Here is a 25,696-nt window from a genome sequence, read left to right on the forward strand (position 1 = left end):
ATTTGTTTTTCTGCTGCTCACTCACTCCAGAAATAGTAAATTACATGCAAGGCGAGACCTACCTTATTCATTTTTATATTCCTGCCTTACCACATGGTAGCATTCAAATGTTTATTAATAAACTCATTAATGAGCACATGAAAACATAGAAAAAGCACCAGATTTGGAATCTGAAGACCATGCAAGGTCACTTTCTGTCTGTGTGACCTTTGAAAAAGCACCTCATTTCTCTTGGCCTCAGCCTCAAATTCTATAAAATGAATGGGCGTAGATCAGTAGTCCAAAGAGTGTTCTACTCACTGCCTCCCCCAAAAGGAGTCGAATGGGCGTCTTTCCAGCAGAATTTCTCTGTCTTTAATATGCTAATGGGTTTTATGAACTTTCCAGGGAGAGATGAAAGTACAGAACGCTTTCCAAATTCTGCTCGTCCATGTGGACCTTTAAATGTGGAATGTCCCACAGGGCTTGGGCTGGGAAAGATGAAAGGCCTATTTGGGATGCACATGACTTCTAAGGGCTGACTGAGCCTCAAAGAATCTCGGATTTCACATGAGTTTGTTTGCTGCTACTTGTTTACTCGCCCAGGATACATTGCTTTGGATTTCATATTTTAAATGCTCTTAGTTACCTTTGATCATTTCCTGTCTATATTGTACTCATAGTTGTCTGAGGTTCATTTCCCTCTGTGTGTTTCTTTGTGACCTGCAGGTAACCAAGGCCATTCAGTCAGGTTGTACGAAGTTTCTCCTCCTTATCTTGGAACCATACGGTCCCTCCTGTTACCAAGAAAGATAAGGCACTGACATACAATGCCGTGGTGGCTGACACAGCATATGAAGGCATCTGGACAGGCAGCTGCTATCTAGGAAGGTCCCTATGTTGTCATTTCACTACCAGATCATTGTCTTGGCCATGTGATTCCTGGGAGGCACAAACTAACTTGTGGGTTTATTGTAGGGAAGTTAAATATCTTTCATGACTTTGATTAATGGCCAGGTATCATAACTGAGTGGGGAGCAAGAAGAACTGTCATATCAAAATATGGAGTGCTCAGGGCTGCCAGAGGACCTGGGGAGTGATCTCTTGGGAGTGTTGTAACCAAGTACACTTGACTTGGGCATTGCAGGGGTTAGTTGAAAACCATACAGTTGAAAACCCATTATAACTTTTGATTCCCCCAAAACTCAATCACGAATAGTCTACTGTTGATCAGAAGACTTACTGATTATATAAATAGTTGATTAATACTTATTTTGTGTGCTACGTGTCAGTAAAACCTTGATTTGCAAGCATAATTCATTCTGGAAGCATGCTTGTAATCCAAAGCACTTGTATATCCAAGCGAATTTCATGAACTATTGAATCAGTTGTGATCATGTGACATTTGGCGTCATGTACTACTCCTATTGCAAGACTCACTCGTTTATCAAGTTAATCAAGTTAAATGTTTGCTTGTCTTGCGGAACACTAACAGAACAAGTTACTCACAATCCAAGGTTTTATTGTATTATAATACTATATTCTAACAGTAAGGTAAGCTAGAAGAAAATATGTTAAGAAAATCATAAGGAAAGGAAAATACAGTACTGTACTGTATTTGTTGGAAAAAAAAAAAGCCACTTCTAAGTGGACCCATGCAGTTCAAACCCATGTTGCGCAAGGGTCAAATGTCTCATAAATTGGTTGGCATGAAACAATAGAAATATGTTGTCTCACTGACCTGGAGGGAAGTCTAAAATCAAGGTGTCACAGGGCTGTGTTCCTACAAAGCCTCCAGGGGAGGCTTCTTCCTTGTCTCTTCCAGCTTTCTTGGCTTGTGGCAGCATAACTTAGATCTCTGCCTCCATCTTCATGTGGCCCTCTTCCCTCTTTGCCCAGATTTTCCTCTTCGCACAAGGACATCAGATCTATGGGATTAGCAGTCCACCCTAATGACTTCATCTGAACTTGATGACATCAGCAATGACCTTGTTTCCAAATACAATGACATTCAAAGGTACCAGGGGTTAGGACTTCAGCATATCTTCAAGGGACATGATTTAAACCATAACACCCCTTATGTCCAGGAAAAGCATGTTTGGATGCCAGCTGCATGCAATAGGTTGCATGTGGCCTCTGGGCCCCTTCTGTAAACAATGACTGTCTAATCCCTTGTTTTGGGGCCTATTCTTGGTTTTCAGAGAAGAGAGTCCAGAGTTCACGCCTCTTCACAGAAGATACAGTGAGGGCCAGGTATGGCAAAGGTATTTGAGGCTATCTTTACAGATAAGAATACATTCTCAAGTCACCATAATGCAGGGCTTTGGAGCAGCATTTGAATCCTGCCTCCACTACTTGGTAGCTATGTGACTCTGAACAAAGCTCTTGGCCACTGTGAACTGTGGCTTCCTCATAGGTAGATAATGGTAAGGATGTCAATTCCTTCCCAGTGGCCCTCAACTGAGGGAGATTTTTGTCCCCCAGAAGATGTATGGTAATGTCTGCAGATATTTTTGATTATCATGACAGAGGTGGTGCTACTGATATCTAGAGGGTAGAGGCCAGGGATGCTGCTGAGTATCCTGCAATGCGCAAGGCAGCCCATACAACCAAGAGTTATCTGGCCCCCAATGTTAACAGTACCAGGGTTGAGAAACTCTGCCCATCCTGTGGGGTTTGTAATTAGCTATGGAAATGAGACATGCAGGGTACATAGCACATCCCTGGCATTGAGCCAGCCCAATACATGGCAGGTGTACACATTGAACAGTAGGAAGTTTGTAACAGTCCTATAAAAATATTTGAACGCGCTAGAATTTTAAGTTTATGGAAAGGAAAAGGGACTCTCAATCTCAATGAATTATGAATGCTTGAGAAACATATAAAATGTAAACTGTAACTGGTTAAGAGATAACGAGGCATACAGAAGGGATAGAAATGTTAATGGAGTGCTTGTAATGTCACATGCTGACCACTTTTACCTATGTCACCTCATTTAATCCTTTTAACCACCTTATGAGGTAAGAACTTCTTTCCCCATTTTTATAGGTGAAGAAACCGAGGCTCACGAGAGTTTAGTTTCTTGTCCCTGGATATATCTATGAGGGTAGAGCTGGTATTCGAGCCCAGCTCTCTCTGGCACCAAGCCCATGACTCTCTGTTGCCCCACCCGACTCACATGCAATCACTGCAACTGACAGATGTATTAGTCATGAGCCCAAGGGTTGGATGCCGAGGAATGTAGCCAGGAAGACCACTAGGAGAACCAGGAATGTGTTGAAGGTGCCTCCCAGATTCCTCAGGATTTCTACCAGGCTGAGCTCTCCTATTCTCTTTCCTGCATTTGAGTCCAGGCCCCTCTTGATGTTCTCTCTGGCGATCCTCACGACTGGACCAGGCCTGCCCTCCAGGAACAGTGAAAAATGCTAAAAAAACTAACCATTTACATTCCCTCTTCTAGCTTCCCATGACAAGTCTTATTCCCTCAAGGCAACAGAGCACCAGTATACTACAGAGAGGAGAGCTTGTAATTTAACCAGAGGTGTGACAACAATAGTCCAGAAGCCAGGAGTGGGGGAATGAAAGTGTACTTTTGTAAGGTTCTTGAACGTACATGAAGTGATGTGATATCACATGAAGGTAGTCATAAGGATGTATCCTATAAACCCTAAAATAACCACTAAAATAACAAGACAAAGATTTATAGCAAGTAAGCCACAGAGGAAGTAAAATGAAATCACAGACAGCAATCAGCTCACCAAAGAAGATGTACAAGTGGCCAGGGAGCACATGAAAAGATGCTCAACATCATCAGTCATCAGGGAAATGCAAAAAGCCACAGTGAGATAAATCCTTGACACCCACCGGGATGGTTGTAGGCAAAAAGGCAAATACTAATACACACTGGAGAGAACATGGAGGATAAAAAACCCTGATGCACTGCTAGCAGAAATGTAAAATGGGGCAGCCACTTTGGGACCGTCTGGCAGGACTTGGAACATTAAACGTGGCGTTACCATAGGATCTAGCAATTCTGTGCCTAGGTTTATACTCAGGAGAAATGAAACATGCATCTGCACAAAGACATGAATGTTGACAGCGACATTATTCATAATAACCAAAAGCTAGAAACAACCCAAATGTCCATCAAATGAAGAATGGATCAAGAAATGTGGTGTGTCCATACAGTGGAACTCATCCATGAAAAGGCATTAAGTACTGACACAGGCCTCAACATGGACGGATCTTGGAAACACTACACTAAGTGAAAGAAGCCAGTCACCAAAGACCCATACTCTATAACTCCACTTATGTGAAATGTCCAGAATTGGCAAATCTATAGAGGCAGAAAGTAGCTTAGAGATTATCTAGGGCTGGAGAAGGGGTAGGAGTGGGAGGATTTGGGCGTGATACTAAAAGGTGTGAGGCTTCTTTTCGGGTGATCAAAATGTTCTATAACTGTTACACAAGTTCGTGTATACACTAGAAGTAATTGAATTGTACACTACTTTTTCATACTTGAAGAAGAAGGAGCACTTCTTTTTTTTTTAATGTTTGTTTGTTTATTGAGAGAGAGAGAGAAGTGGGGAGGGGTAGAGAGGGAGAGAGAGAATCCCAAGCAGGCTCTGTGCTGACATCAGAGCAGACACGGGCTCAATCCCACAAACTGAAAGATCATGATCTGAGCTGAAATCAAGAGTCAGATGCTTAACTGACTGAGCCACCCAGGCACCCCTGAGTTGTACGCTTTAAATGAGTGAAGTATACGGTATACAAATTACATCTCAGAAAAGGTATTACAAAAAAAGCAATAAGTTCAGAAGTAGGCAGAAAAAAGGAAAAGGAGGAAAAGGAATAAACACAGCAAACAGAAAACAAACAACAAGATGGTCAACTTAAACCTAACCATATAGGGGCACCTGGGTGGCTCAGTCAGTAGAGCATGTAACTCATGATCTCGGGGTCATGGTTCCAGCCCCACACTGAGCATAGAGCTTATTTAAAAACAAAACAAAACAAAATAAAACTAATCATATCAATAACCATATTAAATTTAAATGGTCTAAACGCTTCCATTTGAAGGCAGAGACTGAGAAATTGGGTGGGAAAAAAGAAAGCGGCAATGATAGGCTGCCTACAAGAAACCCACTTTAGAAAGACACAACTAGGTTAAACGTAGAATGATGGAAAAGGATGTACTATGGTAACACTAATTTTTTAAAAAGCTGGGGAAGATATATTAGTATCAGACAAAGTAGATTTCAGGGCAGAGAATATTACTAGGACAAAGGAGGTTAGTTCATAATGATAAAATGGCTCATTCATCAGAAGATTATAACAATCTTAAATATTTATGGGCCTGATAATAGAGCTTCAACCAAGATAAAGCAAAAACTGATAGAACTCCAAGGAGAAATAGAAAAATCCTCAATTATATCAGATATTTTAATTTAGCCATTTGTCATAAAATAACTGAGAAGGACGTTTGGAGATTGTCTGATCCAATCCACTCATCTTACTGATAAGGAAAATGGGACCCAGAGAAGTCAACTGACTTATGCACGGTCACTGAGTTCATTAGTGCCGGAGCCTGGCCATTAACCCAGGTGTCGCCAGGGCTACTTAGTCTGTGAGACTCCCTGCAGCATACAGACATCCAAATTCAGCCTAACGTGGTGGTGAGAGACTTACAACCATGAGTGGGAGGAATCCCACTAGATAAGCAGTCATGTTACTTATGTTTTAAGAGACCACCCATTAATTCCTTTGACAAATATTGATTAAGGTCTAGGCCCTCTTGGAGATGCTTGGGATACAGCAGAGAAGTCAAATTCCGTGTCCTCTAGGGGCTTATATTTTGGTGAGAAAGAGACAGACAATAGATATCTAAGTGAAAGTGCTACTAAGACAAATAAAGCAAGGTAAGAGGGATAGAGAGCAGGCCAGAGCTTTAGGCAACTGTGCCCACCTAGCGTTTCCCCAAGAAAAGCTAGTTCTGGGAAACATTCCACATAAAAGGGCAAATAGGTGCTGTTGAACTGTTTCCTTCTGGAGATTCCCTATGCACATTTGTAAATTGAAGGCCCTGAGAAGTCTTGCAATGATGAAACCCATTCCAACTTCTTTACCCTGGCACTTTCCAACTGTGGAACGTACTTTGAAGAATGTCCATGGGACCTCTTGGGCTCTGTATAATGTCTTTCCTATGTACTTTCTGGAAGCTGAATTTCCAACATTTGGGCCTTTAACTTATTCCTCAAAAAAGATGGTAGTTTCTTCCAGATCAGTTCACAAACGGGGCACTTATAGCCACCAGAGAGGCAGCATGACGGTGGGAAAGGAGCCCTAGCCTGGGCTCCTCAAGAGAGATTCCCTTCCCAGCAAGTTTCTTGGCCTTTTAGGTCCTCAAAGATAAAATGAGGATCTAGTCTCAGTGCTCTCAGGTCTCCTCTAGCTCCAAAATTCCATAATTTTTTTGGACTGAGATTTTAGGACTGTGGTTGACCTTGGTTATTCGTGTTCCAGATACTGATCCTGCTGTTCTAGTGTGGAGAAAATGTTTGGTCTCATTTATGCTCAGACTTAAGATCAGTTTGAAGCACTGCTTCTACTGTAAGCTATGTACCAGAGTCATCTGGAGGCTTAACAAATACCCCTACTTAGATCCCACCCCCCAGAGTTTCTGATGAAATTGGTCTGGGGAAGGGCCTGGGCACTGGGATTTTGGCAACTGCCCCCAGGATTCCTAGGTGCTGCCGAGATTAAGAACCACTGCCTTTATTAAAAAAAATTTTTTTTTAATGGTAATTTATTTTTGACAGACAGAGCATGAGTGGGGGAGGGGCAGAGAGAGAGGGAGACACAGAATCTGAAGCAGACTCCAGGCTCTGAGCTGTCAGCACAGAGCCCTGTGTCGGGCTCAAACTCACAGACCACGAGATCATGACCTGAGCCAAAGTCAGACGCTCAACTGACTGAGCCACCCAGGCACCCCAAGAACCACTGTCTTTAAAACAGTTTTCACACTGAAGTCTTTCTTGAACACCTTCATGGTCTATTATCATATCTGAGTACCATCTGGGCACGAAAATATATGACAATATGAACAGTTGTATCTTTTGCTATAAATATGAGATAGCCAAAAAACAAAACCCCCCAAAATGGAAAGTAATATAATTAAATTCTAGCTAGATACCGGTGCCTGCCAAAATTCTGAGCCTGAGGTCAGCATTTTCTTTATGGACAGAGATGAACAAATATGAGAACATATTTTGGTCGTGGTGGCCCCAAACTGAGAGTTTCTCCTCAACACAACCACAGTGATGTTTGGAGAAATGAAAAGGAAGAGATTCCCCATTGAGGGGTTTAATGTATATAATGTTGTGTCTGGAGTCTCTTAAACTCCTCTTCCTCACCACCGCTAGGTCACACTTTGGGGGATGCTCTTTAAGGTCTTCGAGGTTATTTCTTAAGGAAGTCATTTTTGCGAGTGGGGTTGTGAGGTCAGAGACCAACTTATCAGGACTTACTTTTCCAATATTGAGGAGAAACATGGTCCCAATACGAGCATCATTGGTAATGGTGAAAGAGAAGAAAAGGTGAGAATCATAAAAGTGCATCATGAGGTTGAACCTGGCAGGGGATCAACACTGAGGACCAGCTGTAAGTGAACCTGGAGGAGAGGAGGGGCAGGTGAGGTGTACCTGTTGTTCCTATGTGTGTGACAGCCTTTTCCCCTAGCTCCTGTCTGCAGTGCTCCCTCGTGCTGGCCCATGGCCCAGCTGAAGGAGCCTCCTCACCCTACCTCCAGAAGTACTAGGGTCCAAGGGTATTTCCATGATTTATCCTAAGGTAGGAAGAGTTGCCTCATTCCCTGTTCTGATTTTGGAGTATTCTATGCTAAGGAGAAGACTCATAATTAGGCATTCAGAAATGGAAATAATGGCCTCTACCAAGAAGAATATTTTATAAACCCTCAATTTAATAAACAAGAAAGAATTAACTGTTCTGCGAAAAAGTGGAAGTCTGAAACTCACTGGAAATGTTGCTTTTAAGAGGAAGTGAATAAAGCAAATGGGAACTAGAATTCCCAAACGTGGTGATGATACTCACATCACCGTTAAAGATTAATGAATATTATTTTCTGTAATAGCAATAATTCCAGATGGGGATGGGAGGGAGGGCAACACGGTGTTTCTGATGGTAAATGTTCTCCATTGTGGTACTGTAAATGAAGCCACCTCGTTCTGTTGGGACTCTGATACAATAACCTCCAGCCAAATGCTCCACAAGAAATAAAATGCCAGTTGGAAAGGCATTTACCATGTCTGGGAAATGACAAAGGCCTTCACTTGTCAGCCATGAAATTAAACAATATATCAGTCAGTAGACTATGGGCTTTCACGGAGAAATTTGATGCAAAGACACACAACCCAGTACTGCCAAAGTTTAATTCCTGCCTTTCAAGCCACTTCCCTGGGAGAAGGCCAAGTCCAGTAAAGGAAGGAGAAATAACACTTCTGAATTCCCTGGAAGTTGTGAATGGAGGTGTCTGTTTTTAACTGGTATTGAGCTCTATTGTGGGGGCTGATGCTAAGCCATTTAGTAAAACCAAAGCAGATGCAGGTTTGCATGTAAAGTTGATTGGAAACTGTCTCCTCCAGTATCTATGTATCTAACCAGAAGAAATAAGCTCCCCTATTTCTATCATCAGTTTAGTGACCTATCAGCAAACAGATTGGCACATATGCAAACAGACAAATGATACCTAAATGGAGAAATTTTTTTCACAATCTTTTTTATTTAGTTTACTTTCACGGAAATGTTTCTATTCTTTCTAAAAACTTCAATTAAAAAAAAAGCTTACACAACAAAAAATCTGAATAGGCCTACATCTATTAAAGGAATTGAATCAATATTAATCACCCTCCAAAACAAAAGCATCAAGCCCAGATGGATTCACTGGTGAATTCTACCCAACATTTAAGGAAGAAATGATATCAATTTTCTACAATTCCTTCCAGAGGATATAAGTGGAAAGAATGCTTCTTTAACTGATTCTATGAGACCAACATTACCCTAATACCAAAAGCAGACAAAAATTATACTGTTTATGCAAAGGAATACTTCTGTATAGTATTTTGATATTAGTTAAGTTGTGGCATCATTTCGAGATCCATCAGAGTTTAAAGAAAAAAAAAGAATTGAATATTTTAAGCATAGACATTATGAGCTTTTTAAAAACCAAAACTTATTATAGCTTTTCAAACCAGAAGTAAAGAAGCCACTGAAGCATCCTACAGGTGTTAATTTCTAATAAGGCAAATGTCTATGGTTATAATCCACATAAACAAACACTGTTGTTTTTTTTAAATTTTATAATGGTAAAGGTTTTTGAGATAAAAAGTTAGAAAGCCAGTATGGAGTATCCCTGGCTATGATGGGTCCATTTCTTGTCATGGCTTCATAAGGAGGCATTTTGATAGAATTCTAAGCACCTATATCAATCCATGGCTGGGCCTAGAGTTTTGGTCCTTCTAGTCCTGAGGGATTTTCACCAAAGTTAAGTATTTTTCTCTTCAGTTTTTTGTCTATTTTGCTTATTTTTTTGAAAAATGTTTTTCTCTCTTTTTTATCTTTCTTATTTTTTCTTTATTTCTTCATCTAAAAGTTTCTAATTAATTTTTTTTGCATTTTCACCGTTTATTTTCTTTTTCATGTTTTCTTATTTTTCTTAAATCTTTTATTTTTTCTTATTTTTCTGTATTTTTGCCATTTTCTCATTTTTTTCATTTATTTTTCTTTTATTTTCAATTTTTCTAATTTTTTTTTCAACGTTTATTTATTTTTGGGACAGAGAGAGACAGAGCATGAACGGGGGAGGGGCAGAGAGAGAGGGAAACACAGAATCGGAAACAGGCTCCAGGCTCTGAGCCATCAGCCCAGAGCCTGACGCGGGGATCGAACTCCCGGACCGCGAGATCGTGACCTGGCTGAAGTCGGACGCTTAACCGACTGCGCCACCCAGGCGCCCCTCAATTTTTCTAATTTTTAAACTCTTTTCTTTTTCGAAGTTTTTCTTTATTGTAGGAATGAGTACTGAGCAGAATGTACAATATTCTCTTCTATATGACAGTGGAGTATGAAAACCTCAAGAAGTTCTTCATCCTCAACCCAATCAAGGGGGGTACTTTAGAGGAAATCATGAAGGTTCTGTAGGTAAACATGGACCATGGAGAGGAACTAATACCTTACATGGAGCCACTCCCTGACTCCAAGGATCCTGGGCAGACTGACTTGATGGTATCCCAGGGCTACACAATGGGAAGGGATCAAGGACTCATAGATGGGCCAGAAGTATGATGAAGTGATGGTAATCTATGTGCTTCTGGCCTATAAGAGATCTGAGCTGGAGGGCAACACCATCATCCTGAGCCCCATCCTTTGGCTGATCCCACCCACAGCTGCCCTTTAAACTCATCCTGCAAGGTATGGCATCGTGACTCTGCTAACCCAAAGCAGAGGAATTTCAATAAGCCTGCCACTTCCACCTTTAATTCCTACTCTGAAAATAGTCAGAAGAGCGGGACAGAAAATCAGTGGCTTGAGGAGAACCAGGAGTTAGGATGGAAAGCGAGCAGCTCAGGCAAAGCATCTGACAGTCCCCTACTTGGCCTAGAGAGGAGACCACCCCAGCACAGCCCCCAGCATGGCCCTTTGGCCTCCCCTGAACCCATACACCAGCAGCAGTGATGATATCCCGGATGCAACCAAATTCCCCCAGGGTATATCCTCCAGGAAAGGCCCTCCATACCGGCAGCTTAGACAGTGGTCTGCCAAACAGAATTTGCCTGACGGTGTGATCCCATCCTCTGCCTCTAGCAGCAGCCAGGGCCAGCAGGGGGTCATTGGGAAGGATGAAGGTTCACTTTCATCCACACCTGTGTTTAAGGTCAGCCAGAAAGAACTGGCATGAAGCAGAAAGAGTGGAGAAGAGGAAACTTCAGGTGGCCAAAGCAGTGAGATAAACAAGGAAGCATGCTGGGAGGTCAGGCGTGCTCCCTGTACTTTACACGAAGCATGGAGATCACGAGCTCCTTGGAGCCCATCAAGTGTGGGAGATTGGCCAGGTGCTGAACACGAACAGCTGCACTGGGAACTGGACAAGATGTACATGATGCTGTGCGTGCGCGGCCCGCTGAGAGAGGACTTCGTGCACTGGGGGATAGAGAGTATGACCTGCCCAGCCTTCGCTCCCAGGGCTCAGATAAGGGGCTATCTGACACTTCCAAAGCCTTCAAAAGCAGTCTCCAAGATAATGCTGTACCTAAAGGATGCCAGGGGCCACCTAGAGGACAAGATGAAAGGCCCCTTTGCCCCACCTGGGTGAACTTCAGAGACAGATGGGACTGTTGCTGTTGGAGCATTTCTCCTCTTCCCTGCTCTTCTCCATCTTGTCTTCAGTGTTCGTGGGGGAGGGGAAATAGAGCTGTAGAAATAAACGCGATTATAAAAATGCTAATTTATTCTGTTTAAATACGATAGTTTAACAAAACCATTTTCTTTTTATTGCTACAGATGTCATACAGTACTCATCTACTGCTCTACAAGAGAAGGGCCCTGAAGGTTTCCAAATTCTCCTGTGACCCAACTGAAAAACAAAAACAAAAACAAAAAAAAAACCTCAAACCACTTTCCTTGAGGGAAATCAGAGCCTGAAGAATGGGACAAATGTCAGTGAATTGTAAAGGGAACTACATTTGGAACTATGACATTGGTTTTTCTTGCTGGGAAGACAAGGCCTGAGGGTCACATCTATATGATAAATACTTCTGTGAGGCAACCTTTTCAGTAATTGTAAGCCTATAACAATGACACTCTTTGGTAGTTCTGTAGGTTGGCTGGGCTCAGCTGGGTTGTTTTCTCTGCTCCTTGTGGTCTCTCCTGGGCTCACTCCTGTGGTTTCATCTAGCTAGTGGCTGGGCTAGGCTGGAAGGTCCTAGAAGGCCTCTCTCACCCATGTGAGGCCTCAGTGCTTATTGAGGGTGGGGATGCCCCCTGTCACAACAGGATAAGCCAGAACTTTCCGATAGCACGGCAGCTGGGTTCTAAGAGGAAACATTCCAGGGAGATCCAATGGGCAAATGCTTATCAAATCCTTGCTTGCCTCTAGTAAATGTCCCCTGGTCAAAGCAAATCACATGGCCAAGCAAATCACATAACAAATGATCACACAGGGATGAGAGTACTGGGACATATGACTCACTGGGGGCCACCAATGTCACAGTCTACCACATACCGCTGTGTAACAGAGCAATAGACTCATTTAGAGAACCCAACGAAAATGCTTCTAGTGGCGAGATTCATGGCTGAGTGTCTATACACAGAAGAAGAAATTTGAAGACTGAGGGTATATCCATTGCCACTGTCCATGGGGTCCATCTGGGGGCATTCTGGGCCATCAAACGCCGTGACTCCCAGGGAGGCAGGGTCTGATTTAGAAAGTTCCCATATACTGTCAATGTCTCATGCTTCATCAGTTTGGGAACACACAGAAGCCTACTGTGGCAGAGAGTGACAAATCTGTTGAGGTCATACCAATATTCAGGACAACATCCAGTTTGGCCATTGCATGAGTGTGGGTACCAGGATAGCTGTCAGTGGTCTGACTGAACCCCTTGTTGACTAGGAAAACGGGAACTTCTCTGCAAGGGCTGAGGTTTTGTGGGTTGCAGTATCTTTCCTTATTCATCTTTCAGATCTCATCTTCACCTCCCAAGGAAGTCCCCTACACTCAGTTATTTTTAATTTACAGCTGTATCCTCCTCCCCTTCCCTTTATTCTAACATGCTCTGTTCTTATCAATTTAATGTCTGCATTCCTGCTGGCCTCTCTGCTCTGGGAATAGAGAAATCGTGTATCTTCCTCATCAACATGTTTCTAGTGCCATGCATGTTGAAATTTTAAATTGAAAACTGCTCTCCCTTCTTCCCTTCCATCACCTCTCCCTTCCCCTGAAGCGCCATTTCCCTTTGAAACTGCTGACTCAGAAGCAGGCCAGCGACCTCCCTCACTCTGTCTCTCTGGCCAAAGCCCCAGGTGAGATCTCTGTTGTAAGGAGCAGTGGCCACAGGACGTGGCACTCAGAGGGGATGATGTGACCCTTGCTCTTTGACATACTCAGGTAACACAGGTGTCAGCCAGGCCCTCACTTCCTGTCCTTCTGACAGTCAAATGACACTGGCTCAAACTTCCATTCTTTGTGGAGCAGGACCTCTCTCCCCACCAGCCAAGCTGCCAGTCTCAGTAGGGATTCTTGAAAGTCAGACACGTCACCGGGTCACTCAGGCTGTGAGTTTTGCTTGCAATGAATCCTGGAGCTTTCATCTGGCAGCTTGCCACTGGCCCCTTCTCACTATCCCATATCTCTCCAGAGAGACTCAGCTTCTCTACCTTATGTCCCTGATAGCACTCATTCGAGACCATTACATTTCTTATTAAAGATTCTGGGTGTGGGGGCCCCTGGTTGGCTCAGTCAGTAGAGCATATGACTCTTGACCTCAGGGTCATGAGTTCAAGCCCTATGTTGGGGGTGGAGCCTACTTCAAAAAAAAAAAAGATTCAGAGTATAAGTGTGGGGGTTACATTGGAGAATAGCACATTGGATAAAATAGACTGTCAGACATGATTAGTCTTTTTTTAAGTTTATTTATTTATTTATTTATTTTGAGAGACAGCACACGCATGAGCAGGGGAGGGGCAGGGAGAGAGGGAGAGAGAGAGAAGGAATCCCAGGCAGGCTCTGTAGTGTGAGATCACGGCCTGAGCCGGACGCTTAACTGACTGAGCCACCCAGATGCCTTGAGACATTATTAGTCTTAAAACCTTCAGGTGTCCCCTCTCCTGGGGCCCCATCTTTAACTGGGACTGTTCACTGGTCTTCTCTTCTGTTGGCTCCAGACTCAACTCCTTCCTGGGTCCCTTTGTTCCCCTTCACCTCCCTCCTCGTCACCCTGGCTCACCTACTCCTTCTCCCAAAATAATCCCATCTTCTTCTTCCTCTTATTTTCTGTCTTCTCCTCCTCTTCCTCCTCCTCTTTCTTCTTCTAGTTCAAGCAGCATTTCTTTTTATCTTTTGAGGATTTTTTTCAGTTTTATCAAGGTTTAATTGAAGTACATTAAACATCACAAAAAGTGTGTGAGTCTCTGTTTTGACGTACATACACCCGTGAAACCATGACCTCTCAAACATTTCCATCATTCCAACAGTTTCCTTGTGCTCTTTGTTCAGTTTCATCCACTCCTCCATGCATCACAACCCCAAGCAACTGTTGAGCTGCTTTTTCGATACATAGATTAACTTGTATTTTCTAGAGTTTAGTATAAATGGAATCAAGCATCATATTCTCTCACTTTTTTTGCCAGGTTTCTTTCATTCGGTGTGATGATTTCAAGATTCTTCAATCTTGTGTGTATTAATAGTTTCTCTTTATGGCTGAGTAGTATTCCATTGTATGGATATGCCACTATTTGTTTATCCATTCACCTACTGGTGGATTTGGGTTGTTTGTGATTTGGGGCTATAACAAACTCCTAGAACATTCACTACACATCTTTGGGTTTCATGCTCTCATTTCTCTTTGGTAAATACCTAAGTGGAGTGGTTGGTGATCCGGTAGATGAGTGTTGAACTTTTTAGGAAACTGCCTAACTGATTTCCAAAGTGGTTACACTGCCTTGCATTCCCACCATCAGTATGTGAGAGTTTCAGTTGCTCCATACCTCACCAACATGTGGTGTGCCGGTCACTTTCAATTTAGTCATGTTATTGTGGTTTTGTTAGTTTGTTTCAACACCCAGAGGTTTAGCTACCTCTTGGCTTCATTTCTACTAAGGGGGAGCATATGCTTCAATTTACAGAGAATAAAACTAGGTTATGCCTGTTGTGCCAGTAAAGTTGGCAGTGCCCCTCTTACCCTCCCATGTGTCCTGGTTTGTATTATAAAATATGTAGTTTCTCTGCTTCTAATCCCACTGGCTGTGCCCCCAGGCTCTTCAAGGCATTCTGCTCAACAAAGACTTTTCCTTCCTCTACAAGGGATTTTCCTGCTTTTCTTGAACATGTTTTTCCTTATCACAATAGGATTTCAGGAGGAAAGGAGTGGCATAATGTAGTTTAGTACTGGGCTTGGGGAGTAGGGTGGCAAGTGAAGGGGACAGAGGGAGGGAGTCGGATTAGGTCCTGATGACATCATTTGAGCTGGATGCAGCCATTCTTGACATAAGCTCTCTTCCTTAGTTTTAGCACATAAGAACCTGGAAATCCCTCCCTCCCTTCTTTTCATCTAAGCTAGTGTGACTGGGATTTCTGTCACTTGCAATTAAGTCCTGACCCGTATACACAGTAGGGGAATGTGCCTCAGAAAGGCAATAGCATTTTGCCAAGCCCTGGCTGCCTCTTACTTCACATCTGAAGTACTTTGTGCCTTCCCTGAGAGTTACTGTTTTTGCTGACCTAGCCCTGGGAAATTTAAAGCAGGAACATTGGTCACATTGGTTGGGAGGAAACTTCAGAGCACACCAAATGCCCAGGGTCAAAGTATTCAAAACCATCACCACATGGTTTGTTTAATCAAACACTCTAGCTCCATGTATCTGCTGTACTTCAGCAGGTTCTTTAATCGTTAACTGAGTTGTCATTTGGTGGTTATGATCCAAGGACTGTTCTGAATTTTGGTAAGCAATCTTCATTTCCAAGCAGCATTTCCTGTCTCTTTAATGACTAGATTTAATACTTATAGAAACATATCGATGTATACTCAGAGCGCTATACGTGCCAAAGAGCAACCCTATTAAGTGTTGTGCGCGAACATATCTCTGAATAATCGGTGGTGCGTGACCTCTCCTAGCAGCAGGAGTTACTAGCATTGTTTGAGGACATCTCTGTGATCGCAGCGCAAAGGCAATACTCCAGTGAAAGAAAAGAGGAGGCCAGAAGTGGGGGGCAGAAGTAAAAAAGATCCCATTCAGTCCCCTCTGGGAACGTTCTCACACTTGACCGCAGAGCTGAGCGAGACCCTTGACACGCAGGGGTGCCCCCCCCTCCACAACTTGGAGTGCCCGGACCTTAAGCCACGCCCCAAAGATGATCTACACTCAGACTGGTGGCCTGGTAGTATTTGCGCCCATGGGCGCCTTCTCTTCTTTCGGGCTCCTCCTGCGGAAAAGCAGCTCGGCAGGTCTCGCCTCGGTCAAGACCAAACACTGTCCACCTCACACATATAGCCTTAAGTCTTTGGTAGTATCTCCACTCAGGAGCTGCAGGCCCCAGGGCAGGCTCCTCAGGACCCGACACTGCAGCAGCGATATCGGCCCCGCCCACTCAGTCCCTAAATCCCGCCTCCGCGTCTCCGTGGCCCGCCCCCTTCCGCCATGGCCCCGCCCCTGCGCTCCCGCATTCCATCTCCACGCCCACGCGCTGGGGGCCCTCCCCCCGCGCAGCAGGGCCCCGCCTCCCAGATTTGTCGGCCCCGCACTCCACCCTCTCGCGTTCTGGCCCCGCCCCCGCGCTCCGTGGCCCCGCCCCCCGCACTCCAGGGCCCCGCCCCAACGCTCTCTGGTTCCGCTCTCCCGGGCTCTGGTCTGGCGCTCGGCCCCGCCTCCACGTTCCCTCTGGAGTCCCCGGAGGAGTTGCCGCGCGGGGGGAGGCGTGGCCGTGGTGCCGGCGGAGGCGCGGGCAGAGCCGCCAGGACTTTGGCTTTGACACGGACGGCGAACTGGAGCCGTGGCTTTGGTACTCGGCACCGACGCGGTCCTGGCGGATCCCGCGTCCGAGTCGGGCGCAGGACTTTTTGCTTCCATCAACGCAACTGCGGCGACGCCGCAAGTCCTGGTGCAGCCTCGGCGGCCGCATTTCACCGCCGCTGCCGCCTCCGCGCAGCCCTGCAGCTCTTGCTGGCTCTGGGAGAGCGACTCGAAGAGTTTCTCCCGCAGAAAGAGCCGGGACGCGCGGCTCAAGGCGGCCCAGCCACTGACCCACACCTGCGCGGGCACCAGAACTGGAGGCAGGTGGCCCGCGCAGTCCCGGGTTGAGCTCAGGCTTCAGAGCCGCAGGTGGAAGGACGCCCCGGGGGAGCAGCGGAGAGGTGGGGCGCGGGGACTGGCGGCGGGTCTGGTGGGGGTCCGTAAACCCCTTCTTGGTGCCTATACTAGTGAGGACGGGATTCCCAAGTTGCAGGTGGTGCTGAATGTCCGGCGGCGGGGTGGGCGTGGGAGATACGTCCTCTCTGCTGCCCGAGCCCTGGTAGGGGCGACCTAAGGGGGGATGGTGGTGAGAGGAGAGTAGAGGCAGGGATCAGAGGTGTGGGCTGATGAGGATAGGTCTCTTTCCAAGAGAAGAAGCTCATAGCGTTTTTGGACCCGAATGTGATAAAAACCAGACCTCTTCAGAGGGAAATCCATACGGGCCAGCCTCGCTGTGTGTTCAGGGGTTCACGGACAGCCATTAGCCTGAGACTCCTGGTTAAGAACTCCTGCTCTAGGTAGGGAATGCTAATGCAAACTGATTAACTGATCCAATCGATTTGTGTGTTTATTAATTTGTTTTCCAGGTGGCCAAGTGAAAGGTACTTTTGGACACCCTGGGCATGGAGATTTAGTGTTTGTCTTTGGTAACCGTTTCATTCCCTGCATCGTGCACCTTCCCTCCTTCTGTGCCTGTAAGGTTTGTTGGGCTTCCTCCCTAGCCAGAGAGTTCTTCTGCGGTGGTGAGGCCTCCCTGGGACACTGACCCTGGCCGGCATGGGGAGCACCCTGGGCTGCCACCGCTCCATACCGCGGGACCCCTCGGATCTATCCCATAGCCGCAAGTTCAGCGCGGCCTGCAACTTCAGCAACATCCTGGTGAATCAGGAGCGGCTCAACATCAACACGGCCACAGAGGAGGAGCTGATGACCCTGCCTGGTGTGACGCGTGCGGTGGCACGCAGCATCGTGGAGTACCGCGAGTACATTGGTGGCTTCAAAAAGGTGGAGGACCTGGCGCTGGTCAGCGGCGTGGGTGCCACCAAACTGGAGCAGGTCAAGTTTGAGATCTGCGTGAGCAGCAAGGGCAGCTCCGCGCAGCACTCTCCCAGTTCCCTGCGGCGGGACCTGCTGGCTGAGCAGCAGCCTCACCACCTCGCCACCAGTGTGCCCCTCACCCCACGGGTCAACATCAACACGGCCACCCCTGCTCAGCTCATGAGCATACGAGGCCTCACGGAGAAGATGGCTGTGAGCATCGTGGACTACCGCCGCGAGCATGGGCCCTTCCGCAGCGTTGAGGACCTGGTGAGGATGGGTGGTATCAACGCCACCTTCCTCGACAGGATCCGGCACCAGGTGTTCGCGGAGCGGTCCAGGCCCCCCTCTACCCACACCAATGGGGGCCTGACCTTCACCGCCAAGCCTCACCCCAGCCCAACCTCGCTGAGCCTGCAGAGTGAGGACCTGGACCTCCCGCCAGGGGGGCCCACCCAGATTATCTCCACTCGTCCTTCCGTGGAGGCCTTTGGAGGCACAAGGGATGGGCGGCCGGTGCTGAGGCTGGCCACCTGGAACTTGCAGGGCTGCTCAGTGGAGAAGGCCAACAACCCCGGGGTGCGAGAAGTGGTGTGCATGACACTCCTGGAAAACAGGTGAGGACAGGAACCATGGAGGGGGTGGGGTGTGAAGACAGTTCTTGCGTGGCCTCATCTGTACACGCAAATGATTGGACTTTTGGGGGGTAGGGAGAGGGCAAGATTATTTAATCAGTGTTCTTGAGGCCCCAGCCAACATTGTCACCTGCAGCTGAGCTCTCTCTCCTGCTCCAGAATTTTCTGAATACAGCTATCTGGGCTTGTGGCCCATGTCTTAAACCTGGCGTATCTGAGATCAATTCATAATTTTGGGGTAAGTGGAGATTGTGTTGGTGTTACTGTTCTGGAAAATGTTGTTGGACTTAGAGGACTTCATGGGGTTTACACCAGATCAGACACTCAGAACCTGGGAAGCGTTGCACAGTTTTGCATATGAGAAAGAGCTAGTTGGGATTTTTTTAAAAATGAGACACAAAGTCACTTTTGTTTCACCAAATATGCCTATTTGTGTGCACAAAATCAACTTAAAGGCCAGGTATTTGCAAACACATACACTCTATATATTCACCAAAATGCTGTGAATGAATCACTCCTCATTCTTTTTCCTTATTTAGCCTGAAGTTGGTGTTCAGGCCCACAGCTGCAACCCCAAATGTATGTAACCTCTCCTGTCCCATAGCCAGGAAAGGTCAGGCTGACATGTGGTGACTGTTGGCCAGATTTTCCCATTTTGAACCACAGGAGAAGAGACTTGTAGGATGGGCTCTTACCGCAGCGTGTTTACATTATTCACAACACTGCTTTCTGTAGGAGCTTCCATTAACCCCCTGTAAAACAAAACAATATTATTGTAGCAGTAACTCCTGCTGTTAGTAAAACAGTGTGGTGTATAATGTAATCAGCTTGGGGAAAGAAAGAAATGTCTTTAATGGTCTCTTCTTGGCCAGAAATCCTCTGGTCCTGGTGTTGAGGGATTACGCCCTGCCACCCACCAGACAGACATGTAGTGTGTCTGTGGCCACGAGCTACTTTCCTTTGCACTGGATTGTTGGTGAGCCTGACAGTTCAGTGGCAGCAGTTTAGTGACGCGAAGTGAGTTCTCAGCGGGCAATCACAGTGCATTGTGGCAGAGCATCAGGATAAATGAGTGAGGAGAAAACCAGGTCACACCGTTTCCCTGGCACTGTCCCCGTGGCACACTCTGATCACAGGACTGAGGGATCACGCACCAGGTCAGAGAACTGGACCGGGAGAGCTCCCCAGCACTCTGCCTGCGCTGCTGTGTCCTCTGTTTTGCACTGTAACTCACTCCTTTTGCAAAATCATCTTGTTCACAGGTGAGAACTGAACTTGATGCTGGGTGATATTTATCAGGAATGGCTTGATAGTTGTTTCTCTTCATCCATAGCAACTTGGGTGCATGTATGGGAAAGGGGAAGGGAGGGTAAAGGACGGATGGCTGTTTAATTCTTATCCTCAGTTTTCTTTTTTTTATTTAAAAAAAAATTTTTTAACGTTTATTCATTTTTGAGACAGAGAGAGACAGAGCATGAATGGGGGAAGGTCAGAGAGCGAGGGAGACACAGAATCTGAAACAGGCTCCAGGCTCTGAGCTGTCAGCACAGAGCCTGACACGGGGCTCGAACTCATGGACCACGAGATCATGACCTGAGCCGAAGTCGGATGCCCAACCGACTGAGCCACCCAGGCGCCCCTCCTGTTTTCTTAAGGCTCAATTTGGGGGGATGAATCAAGATCTGAAATTGCCCAGGGGGAGTGACAGATCGGGCAGCTCTTGGCCATTTACTGTGACAGTGGTTTTTAAAGTGTGCTGTCTGGACCAGCATCAGCGTCAGCTACTGACTCAAAAACTCTGGGTTTCTGTGTGTTCATGCATCCTCCTGGTGGTTCCGATGCTCACTGAAGTTTGAGTCCCATTGTACTATGTGCTGGGTGATCAGCTGCCCCTCTGGTTTAGTCTGTAAAGCACCACCTCCCCCTTACTGGTTTTTCTGACAAGGCCAGTGAATCCATGCAGAGCCTTCCAGGTATTATGTTTTCTTGGATTGTTCTGATCATCCCTATAGTTGTCCAACGTACGATGTTCTTTCTGGCCAGAGTTAAAGGGCTTATTCCGCTTTTAGAATAGGTGAATGTGAAGGCTAGAAAATGGGAGAGAGAGCAGGGGACAGCTGGCCTCAGAGAGGGCTCTGCTCTGCAGTGTGGACCTGGGTCAGCCAGGGAAAGCACTAGCAAGTCGAATCCAGCATGGGGTTCGGGTTTGTCCTAGAAGGATGATGATTTGTTGAAGACGTTTAATTGTTGTCCTTAAGTGAGAGTGCTAGAGCTTACCCAGACCTAGTAGGGTGTAGAAGTAGCCAGGGCGGTGACCTAGGTCCTCGTCACATACCTCACCTTTGGCCCCCTGTGTCGTCCTGTGTCTTGGTTTCTTTTGCATGTTCACAATGTGTTCGGAGCGTTCTCAGCACTCGTACCACCTTATTAGCATCTGGTAAACATATAGTAATAGGCTTAGGGCTTGATCCCCTGTAGAGCTGGAGTGGATCCATTTGCCTGTGTGGCTGTCCTAGGGTACCAAAAGATGGCTGGCTGTTCCAGAGTGGCTCACATGTCCTCAGAACAGCAGTGCACATTCTCCAAGGGCTGTGTGTTCATCCTGATTCGCAGAAATCTCTCACCATCCAATTGATGCCTTCATTAGCAAGAGGAAATACATTTAGTGTGGGCAAGAATGGATGCAGGAGATTTTCTAGGTGATTCTTATTTTCACACCTGTGTGTGTGTGTGTGTGTGTGTGTGTGTGTGTGTGTGTGTGTGTATGTGTATGTATATACATACATATATATAACACAAGTATTCTGGCTATGTCTTCATAGTGTCTAATGCTTCCATATTCATTTCATTTCCCCATTAACCTTGGATGTAGGTAATGCTTGCTTTTAGCAATGATTCTCCATCTCTGTGTGAGGAAACTAAAACCAAAGAAGTTAAATGACTTGCCTCCATCCCATAGCTCATTAGTGACTTGGCTGGGACTGGGACCCAGACCTTCTGACTTCAGTCCCGTGCTCTTTGCAAGCGTGCTGTGTATTGTAAGCAAGCCACGTTGATCCTACCTCTTGTTCAGGCATCCCACCCTCTGCCCAATCAGGGGCACTTGCTGATTTGTGTGCTAGTCACATTTAAGAAAATAAGTCCATCGTAAGGGCATGTAAAAAACCCATGGCTCCACCTTTTTCGGTGTAAAATTGGTGAAATTCCTTAACATTTCCAAGCCTCAGTTTTTCCATCTGTTAAATGTAGCTAATGAAAGAAAAAAAAAAAAAAGAACCCTTGAAAAAACATAAGAAAAAAATACTTCTTTTGCAAAGAGAATAACTAACTGGCTCTTCGTTTTCCTTTCTGTGGGTTTGCTTTAGCAGGTGTGTTTTCTTAGGCCAAAGGGTACCTGTGTGGGACCCTAAAGAGTTAGAGTCCCTTTTTGCCTTGAGATGCTACTGCTGGGTGGACAAGAATGTGTGAGTAATAAGAAACCGTGTTTTGCAGGAAACTGAGGTAGGACAGCCGAAAACTAGATAATCATCCAGTCACCAGTAGCCTTCAGGGACATCACCCTATGGCACAGAACAGATGGGTTTCATCAGATTCCTTTGCCAAATCTCAGTCTTGGGCAATGTTTTCCCTTGTTCAGTGTTTATGGAGCAAGGCAGAAAGAGGAATACTTCTGCTAAACATCATTACAAAATCTGGTGGCAGCCCACATATGGAATGAAGATTAATTTTTAATTTTTGGTTTTTGCTGAGTAGTTGTCCTATTTTGAAAAGTCCCTTTGGTTTGTGACAGTATAAGCCCTGGAGGCGCTGACTTTGGTAATCTGCAAAAAAAAATTAATTAATAAATGAAGAGATTTAATATCCCACTGCACACTGGGGCGCCTGGGTGGCTCATGTGTTTGAGTGTTTGACTTCAGCTCAGGTCATGATCTCACGGTCTGGGGGTTTGAGCCCCACGTCAGGCTCTGGGCTGACAGCTCAGAGCCTGGAGCCTGCTTTGGATTCTGAGTCTCCCTCTGTCTCTTTGCCCCTCCCCCACTTGTGCACACATGCATGCTCTCTCTCTGTCTCTCTCTCTCTCTCTCTCTCTCTGTCAAAAAAGAAATAAACATTAAGAAAATATCCCACTTGCACATTCTCCCCATGGCCTCTATCAGAAAGGAACATGTCAAAGTCTTCGACCTTATAATGGTCTTAGTCTGTTTTCTTGCTACATGTCTGTCTGCAGTATCCAAGCACAAGGTGAATTAGTGCCTGGCAACATGTACTGATTGTGAGAAATGGGATTTTAGTTGATCTGACTTGATTAGTAAGATCAATATAGACACAAGCCATCTTGTCATTTGATTCATTCATTGAAAAATACGTATTGAGTAGCTGCTGTGTACATGCATATGCTAAATCCAGGAATCAGCCTGGCCTATTATTTAACACAGTTAAGTAAATGTGAATCAGCTTGTGTGGCTCAGCCTCAGAATAGTCTGAGAAACCCAGATTTTGGGGGGAAAGTGACTGAATGTGATTGATTTCTGGTTATATTTTCCTGTATGAATAATGGGCTGATCCTGGGAGATTGAAGGGTGGGGAGATGCAGCCGGACATAACGTCTGGGGCAAAATGCCCAGCAGTCTTCTTGCAGTAGAAATTAGGAGAACTGTTTTGACTATGGAAACCGAGGCTCAGAGAGATTAAATAGCGTCTGTGTGGCCTTCAGAAATGTTGATCGGAGTTAGGATTTGAAGCCAGGCGTTTGTCTGATTTTCGAGTGGGGAGTGTGAATGTCTCTTCCCAAACACCGTGTCCTTTCACTGACCCCTGGCACACCTGCTTTTTCCTCTCCGTCTTGGGTCTTAGGCTGGCCAGGCATCAGGGCTTCACCTAGACTCCTAGGACCATTTCAAGCCTCCCGAGGCCTCTGCTCCCTTCCTGTTTTTGTTCCTCTGAAGGACAGGGCTTACGGCCAGAGGTAGAGCAATCCGGAGGGCGTCAGGGCCTCTCCACCCGGCCCCTCAACTCTGAGTCTGTGACCTTGGCTCAACTCCAAGGTAGAGTTCCGGTTTTGTGAGCCAACGAGCTCTGGGTGGTTTCCAGAGGGAAAGGTGGTCAGTAACAAGACTGCTGTGTATTAATAAGAGAAGATAGCGTGAATGAAGGGAAATCCTGGTGTGTGTACCATCCATGCAGACTTTATTTCACCAAAGGGGAAGATGTTAGTTTATCTTCCAAGAAAGATGGGCCCATTTGGGATCTGATTTTGGAGGCTTGATAGTATTGCTTCTCCCAAGGGATATTCATTCCTTTATTATCTGTTCATTCGGCAGATATTTTTTGAGCTCTTACCAGGGTACTAGGTTCTGTGTCCGACTCCTAATAACAAGACACGGTCCCTGCTCTCATGGCGCTTCCATGTAAGGTGGGGAAATGGACAAGTCAATGCATAATAGATAATTACAGATAGTGGTAAATGCTGAAGAGGATGGTGGCCAGTTGAAGAGAAGCCTGCTGAGGTGGATGGGGGTCAAGGAAGGCCTCAGCTAAAGCTGATGGATGAGAAGGAGGCATAGGAAAAGTTGAGCGAAAGGGTACTCCCCTAGAGGAACCAGCAAGTGCAAAGGCCCCGAGCATGCTTGCTCCAGACAGAAACCAGAGTTCTGGGAGCAGTGGGTGGCTGGGGGTGCAGGGGGAGGCAGGGCCAGATGGGTGGGGCCTCCAGGGCTCTTATTTTCCCAGGAGGAGGCCACAGAAGATTAGAAGCAGAGGTTGGCGACTTAACCTGTTACCAGCCTGTTCTAGCTGCTGGGGTTGGGGGAGGCACTTGGAGCAGGTCCTGGAAGGTGGGTAGTGGGTACAGATTGAGAAAGTTAGATTTCAGAAGAAAGGCTACAGAGGATAGTGAGTGGGAGAAGGGAGAGTGGGGTGGAGATGAGAGCATCCTTTAGTGGCAAAGACTGGAAAGCCTTGTGTGTGTTCAAGATGTTGTGGGGATTAACCATGTGGATCCCTAGAAAACAGGCTCAGAGGTGAGGAATCCCGGGCTAGCTCACACACCTCTATGTTGTGTTGACATGATGCCACTTGCCGGCCTCACCCCTCCCCTCTATTCTTGCCTCACTCTGGACAGGTACGCAGTGCTCCTCTGGACAAGGCAGGTCTCAGTCCGTAGTGGATAGAGGAAGAGGTCTTGTGGTCTGTCCTCTGTTCAGACCAGGTGTCTAATGGGGCCACTTTCTTTTTACTATCAATTATACATGTAACAAGGGCATATTTGGCGGGTTTTGGGTAGCTATTTGTATTAAGAGACATTTAAATGAGTTTAATTCAATATTGATTGAGCACCTACTCCTTGCCTCTTCCCCAGTTGGGTTGGGGACACAGGGAGAGCCTACCCTGTCATCAAGCCTACCCTCACAGTCTTACAAGGGGATGCATTCACTGGCACTTACCAGGGTGCCACGTGCTAGAAGGGAGGAGGTGAAGCTTAATCACAGGGATCTGGTACCTGTCTGCTCGGCTCTGGAGGTATGTGAAGTCCTCAGTAGAGAGGAAAGATGAGGGGATAGAACCAAGGCAGGTGGTTGGGAGGGAGGGTGGTTGAGAGGAGGGTGGGATCTGAGGTGTAAGAGCGTCATGGCCCTCAGGGTGAAAGTCAGCAGCACCCCCCCCCCCCCCCCCAGTTCCTGACACTCAGGGGTCCAGGCTGGCTCACTGCCCAGGCTTGTAATCTGAAATATTCAGGCGGGGAACACAGCAGGTTTCCATGAACGGTGCCTCACAGCAGAGAATCGTATTGAGGTATGTGTTATTTGCAGCGTGTTATTTTTATCTCAAAATTCCCCTACTTTACAAAAAGATTTTCTCTCAGAATTCCTTAATAACGGTCTCTGCCAATAACAAAATGATGCGTTTCATTCAAATATGATGTGCTCATCACAGACACCCGGTCTGAGTGCAGGGATGAACAGTTGAGTGGAAATTTCACACCAGTGACTGCCAGCATCGAAACATCCCACAGATGCCACAAA

At 46.1% G+C, this 25,696-nt stretch overlaps 1 protein-coding gene across 3 annotated transcripts in view; it reads left to right on the forward strand.

Annotated features, from left to right (window-relative positions):
- The window catches only part of EEPD1 (endonuclease/exonuclease/phosphatase family domain containing 1), a 206,654-nt gene that overhangs the window by 76,436 nt on the left and 104,522 nt on the right, over nt 1-25,696 (forward strand). For 2 of the 3 annotated variants that reach the window (XM_045495311.1, XM_045495312.1), the window contains one exon: nt 17,589-18,656. In XM_045495311.1, the coding sequence (XP_045351267.1) occupies nt 17,779-18,656 (878 nt within the window). In that variant the 5' untranslated portion in view covers nt 17,589-17,778. Of the gene's footprint in view, nt 1-16,615; nt 17,124-17,588; nt 18,657-25,696 lie in introns of those variants that run through there. The other variant, XM_045495310.1, reaches the window with a different exon arrangement.

Source organism: Leopardus geoffroyi, chromosome A2 (assembly GCF_018350155.1).
Source record: "Leopardus geoffroyi isolate Oge1 chromosome A2, O.geoffroyi_Oge1_pat1.0, whole genome shotgun sequence".
Taxonomy (NCBI): Eukaryota; Metazoa; Chordata; class Mammalia; order Carnivora; family Felidae; genus Leopardus; species Leopardus geoffroyi.